This window comes from Ctenopharyngodon idella, chromosome 13, assembly GCF_019924925.1.
Source record: "Ctenopharyngodon idella isolate HZGC_01 chromosome 13, HZGC01, whole genome shotgun sequence".
Taxonomy (NCBI): domain Eukaryota; kingdom Metazoa; phylum Chordata; class Actinopteri; order Cypriniformes; family Xenocyprididae; genus Ctenopharyngodon; species Ctenopharyngodon idella.
Window position 1 is genome coordinate 2,481,415 of NC_067232.1, and position 6,000 is coordinate 2,487,414.

A 6,000-nucleotide genomic window follows, 5' to 3' on the forward strand; every position below is an offset into this window, starting at 1 on the left:
TTACAAATGGCTTTGGCCTGTAACACACAGAATTTAGTTGCATAATGTATGCCTGCGATAGAAACATTACAACATTGAGATGGCTTAACCGGGGTCGACTAATCCTAACCACAATCAACCAGAGACAGAACAAGCTATTGGCTCCAAAACATAAAATATTAAGTGGGGCTGTTCTCTGACTGTACAGCAGAGACTAAATTTATGATTTTGCAATCCTGCAGAGCTTGTACATGACATTTAGAAATGTGTAATTTTCATTTTAGACCTCAAAACTTGATGACCACAGCATAATACTGTATATTGTCATATTAACTGCAATTAGCAGGTAATACAAAACACTACTTTTGCTGTCCAATAAACGTGGCAAAAGAAATCAAGATTCATAAAGGTTACTGATCCAACATGAATGCAAACAAACAATAGCTAAATATGAATACAAACAACCAAGAAAGCCAATAAATATTGATGGAAATAACAAGTTTAACCCTGTCTATTGCAGTGGACTACATAACTGGATAGGTCAAGCATCTATTTACAATAAACTATTCAAGTAAAAGAGTCCTTGAAAAAACAGAGACAATTCCCTAGGAGTGTGGTCAGTTTGCAGAGAAGGATTGTTTGCTGAACCATCCAAGCCAGCTTCTCAAGGCTGAGTACTTCACTAATTCATTCCCAAAATCACTCTATTGATGTCAGCATACCTGGAGAATATGAGAATTCAGGTGATCACGATAACATCTGACTCTAAACCATGAGCAGAGTCTAACCAGGGCACCCATTGGTATATGATTTAACAATATACAGACACAATAGAACAGCCTAATTAGCCATATGGGGTCTTTTTGAGGGGCTACGGTTGATTGGTTCATGGGCGTCCCTTAGAATTATGCACTGTGCCTTGCCAAGCCCTGCAGTAATTGGCGCATTTTAACAGAGTACTGATGTTTAAAAGCCACATTGTGCCGCTGCATTCCTGTAAAAATTTGCCTAAAAAAGCATACCCAAAGTATATTGCATGCTGTTCTTGAACCGTGCGCGCTTTCGAGAGACACATGATAGGAATGCTTACAATGTTTGGGTTAATGCCAAAAGAGCTTTTCTGTACTGTAACATCAATGTGCCAAGGGATTAATTCACTCTATAGTCTCACATAGTCAGATCTATAGTCTATAGTCTCAAATATACTTTAAAATCAAGTCAGTGAGAGCTGGTGCAAACATACTGTATCCACATCATATGATCAGATGCTTTCTTAACTGCTGCTTTCTCACCACTCTTATTTTTGTTGTGTGTTTTGTTATTGAGCGGAAAGCGCGCAGTGACATCTAAATGTCACTCTCAGCTCTCAGGATGTTCGCTGCAAGGTATTTCCAACTGTTTAATTCTAAACGAAGAATGAAAAAGAATCAGGGCTTTGAATCTCATTCAGTCTCTTGTATGTTACGTGTACACAAGTGCGAATACGAGCAATAAGTTGCTGGCTGCAGTTCACTGAACGGCCACCGGTGTCGCTAATAACAAGGGTTTCTGAATTCTACATATAGCCCCTTTAAAGTGTCGAGAAACATTTCACAAAAAAAAAAACATGGAAAGCCTGAGTGGCGAAGGGAACTCTTTGTTGTATTTTTCTTTAAAGGAGTTAAGGGTTCTCACAAATGCACTACAGTTCACAACTGAATGCAACAAAATGCACAAATATATTATATTCCATTTTATAAGCTCACAATACACTACACAAATACCTTCAGGAAAAAAAAAGTAAGTTAATGCATAAATAAACGTAGAGCCATTTGTATTCTGCGTCGAAAAAAAAATATATATATATACGCGCTTTTGCATTTTTAATAGCTTTTAAGACTGTTATTCCATGCAGTCTTATGAAAAATTATGCACTAAAGAGCATGAAAACGTCACATCCTGTGATGTTGATGTGACATTTATTTCAAACTGGAAACCAAAAATAGCCCTAAAATTATGATTATCTGATCAAGTGTTTCATGACATTTTAATTGTTATTGTATAATGGTTATATTCAACCATGGGTTGGAATAAACAAGTAAATCAAAGCACATGAAGCTAAATTATTATCAATTTGTGTATACTACTTTAAAATAAGGTGGTTTTACATATTTGCGTCCTCCTGTTTAGTAGCATACCTACATGAAAAAACATCAACCAAGTGCATTTCCCATATGCCCCATCTCAGACTCCAAGATGAACTCACATATGCTTTGATAACAGTTTCAAAATATCAATTGCAAAAAATAGTCTCAAAATATGCAATTTAAATTCTTCAACGGTAATAATTTGACCAAATTCAATAAATATAGCCAATTTAAGTAGAATAGAGCATTATATTATAATTAACCAGCCTATACATAAGACTTATATTAACCTGCATTTGCATATACATGTCATTATTCTGACTCCAGATTCTATCAGTCCATATTCTAACAAAGGCCTGCAGTCACTGCAAACAGGACATATGATGCAGGACTGCGAGTGATGCAGGAAAAACATGGATGGATCTGGTAAACACCGGAGAAATCCTGCCGTTAACGAGTCTGATCGTTCTCGCGCGCACCGCCAATCGTGACTGATCATTTATTTTCCTTTGCCACAAAGGCATCGACTTCATTAACCTTCATAGCGATCAATATTCATCACCCCACCCTTCAGGTTCCCGCATCAACAACATCTCCCACCGACCGAACGAACGACCGACCTACCATTCCGTGCCAGCTGCCCGTCCGACGTTCCCGGTCCGGTGACAGTCCAGTTCTGTTCAGTTCAAAACATGCCGGTAGGCGACGGTTTTAAAGACCTCTGTGAGGACGAATCAAACAGATATAAAGAAAGAAATGTAGTTGAAATAAAAAGAGAAGGATTAAAGCCTGAGTTTGCGATGCTGAATCACTGCGCGCTCACCATTGTGCTGCAGGATGCTGCCTGTACCATTATGGATCCTACCAGCGTAGGGATGGGATGGGAAGGGGAGGGGGTGCGGGAGACGGGTTGCCGTAGCAACCGGAGGGAGCGCACGATGACGTCAAAGCCCAGAGCGGTCTCATAGGAGTGAGGAGATGGAGAGGAGCGGCGCTCTGATCTCGCATCTGTAGATTGGTGGGCCTTTGCGCACATGACCGCCGACTGCGTGTTTGGAGGCGGGCAGAGAAAAAGTAGCATCACAGAGCTTTCGGATCATTTGAAACAATCGGTTCGTTCGAACGACTCTTTCCGGTGAATCAGTTCAAAGGAATCGACTCGTAAATTCTTTCGAATCATTCATCAAAAAATGACCCCACGCACGATATTAGGACATTATCCAAATACTAGGCACTAGGCAACACGAACTAATTAATAGCCTAGTAATAAAAGGACATGGAAAGTTCCCCTGTAGTCAATAAGTATCCCTTAAAACTCATCTTTGATCACCAAAATGACACATTTAAATGTTTTTCAGGTGAAAAAAAATTCTTCATGCCTTAAAATAGCTTGAATGTAACTCTAACCCTTTCATTTAGTATACATGGATCTATTAATATGCTAATTAGCCCCGCCTCCACTCACTCGCACGAGCTCCACTCGGTCAACTTTTACTGAGGTAAACGCTGCACAATGGTATCGCTTTTTACAACGTCGGACACATAACGGTAATTAATATGATTAGCATTTTGCTTGACTACGTTATCAAATAGCTAACAATGTGTTGCTAATGTTACACGACTAATAGTTAATGATATACTAAAGCCTGCCCGCACGTTGACGTGATTAGTTACAAGGTAGTTTGTGATGGAAGAAACACCAGCGATTTCAAACCATGTTTTTTAAAACTGTCTTTTGGATCACTGCAGTTTTAAAGAGAAAAAACATGTTAAAACACTACATAGACATTTAAACAATATTAAAAACTTGATTTTCACCACAGGGGGACTTTTTAACAGTGTTAAAAAACAGTAAGTTTATATATAGGCCTTGTTTAATTTGAAAATGTATGAGTTTATGCCAATTAATTTTCCAACATGCTCTTAAATTAAATGTTAAATGTTACGTAATTTATTATTTCAAACGCTTAGAAAATAAAGCATATTATTTTATGTGATATTTTAATATCACAATTCTGTGGGAAAAGAGTCAGAATTGCAGGATACAAACTCGCAATTCTGAGGAAAATATATCTCACAATTCTCTTTTTCCTTCTAAGAATTGTGAGATATTAACTCAGATTTGCGAGAAAAAAGTAAGAATTGTGAGATATAAACTCAAAATTAACTTTTTTATTCTTTTATTTCGTGGCTTCCACAGACTGCTAACGTTACTGCAGAACTGTCATTTTCTGCCACAAGGTAGGCTCCGCCCACAAAAAAAAAACCGTCGTCGTGGTTTGTAAACACAAAATAGGTCTATTGAACTTGCAATATTACAGCTCAAATGTCTCACATTTTGTGACAGAACAAGCAAAGTTCTTCCAGCGTTTGGGCATCTGTAAATATTGACCAAGCCTGCATTTGTGCCTTTTAGAAGACAAATACCTCACAATGACCGTGCCAGAGTGAAGTGGTCCACTTTGGAAATCAAGAGCACTCGAGAAAATCTTTACGTAATATCATTATGGAAATTATCGACTTACTCTGCAGACATTGCCGATGCTGTGCAGGGAAAGTTATGAGCCTGTTCACATAATCAATCCACATAAACTCAACTGTGTTTAACATTTAATCTCCTATTGTTGAATTTCCATCTTCCAGATGCAGTATTTGCTTTATACACTAGCTCTGTTACACTCTGCAGAGTGGAACATAAAAAGGCTTTCAGTGTTATCGAGGAGAATCAGATACATATTTCATGATTGTTGGCTCCATTTTGATGGCGGTGAAGATCTTAATATTTATTCCACAAAAAAAAAAAAAAAAAAATCGGCAAACTGGAATTCATATTCAAGAATGAGTGAATATGATTTGTTATAAACAACACTTTAAAAATGACCAGTCCTCCTGTGCAAAGAGAAATGACTTTTTATAATGACACTAAAATTCCACTAGGGGGCGTGTCTTGCATTATAAACGCAAAAGCAACAGAACGCTTAGTGGAAGGAAGCCATTAAAGCTGAATTACTTCCTGACAAACTTAGAATTGACCTCTGGCTATTGAAAGCCAACTTTCAAGTGCTGAGTGATGCTGATAAGATAATCTCTGACTTTCATATTTCTCTGTTTATGTTTATGGGGGTAACTTTCTCTAAATAACTGTCAGTTGCAAAGTGTTACCTTGATTTATTTTTATGTTTTTGAAAGAAGATTCTGCTTATCAAGGCTGCATTTGTGTCACATGATCAGAAATCAATAGACTTGCTGGAGATGCGTAGGCGTTGCGCAGACCAATCGGCGTATGACATCAAAGTACCGCGAGAGCGATTGGAGACTCCTTATATGCTAATTTGGTGCTAAAAAAATCTTTTATTATTATTATTATCAGTGTTGAAAATAGTAAACTAAACTAAACATACTGAATCTGAGAGAGTCACTGGCTTATGTTTGATCTGCAAGCCACTGCATCTGGACTTTAACCCTGGAGTTCAGTTTCTTATGTAAAGTATACGTAAAACAGTACAAATCAGACATATGAGATCAGATGGATTAAAGCCTATTCAGCTTCTGCCTTTAACTGGGCCTTTAGGGAGCAAAAGAACAACATTTAGTTGTTATAGTAGAACTTCAGAGTCAAAAACAATACAGTTCTGTCGAAAACTCGAATCTCTTTGGGACATGCTGTTTTACTCAGGGCCCTCAGAGGTGTAGCAAAAGTGCATGAAGAAGCATATTTGCAAAACCAGGGCATGCAATTACCAAACCCACCAATCTAGCCTGTCTTCCCCTCCTCCCCTTTTCCTTTCCGGCATCCCCACAGAGGTTTTAATGGCCTGGTCGGGAGCCAGGAGAGCTCTGTGCTGCTTTGCCCTGTAGGTATAAACCTCCAAAGCCCTGGATAGAGAAAGCCTGC

General features: G+C 38.3%; 1 protein-coding gene across 11 annotated transcripts in view; it reads right to left on the reverse strand.

Annotated features, from left to right (window-relative positions):
• Positions 1-3,050, reverse strand: part of LOC127524755 (mitogen-activated protein kinase 10-like) — a 75,388-nt gene extending 72,338 nt beyond the window's left edge. For 9 of the 11 annotated variants that reach the window (XM_051916605.1, XM_051916610.1, XM_051916609.1 and 6 more), the window contains exon 1: positions 2,730-2,922. In XM_051916605.1, the coding sequence (XP_051772565.1) occupies positions 2,730-2,732 (3 nt within the window). In that variant the 5' untranslated portion in view covers positions 2,733-2,922. The other 2 variants (XM_051916601.1, XM_051916604.1) reach the window with 2 other exon arrangements.
• Between the last annotated feature and the right edge of the window lie 2,950 nt (positions 3,051-6,000).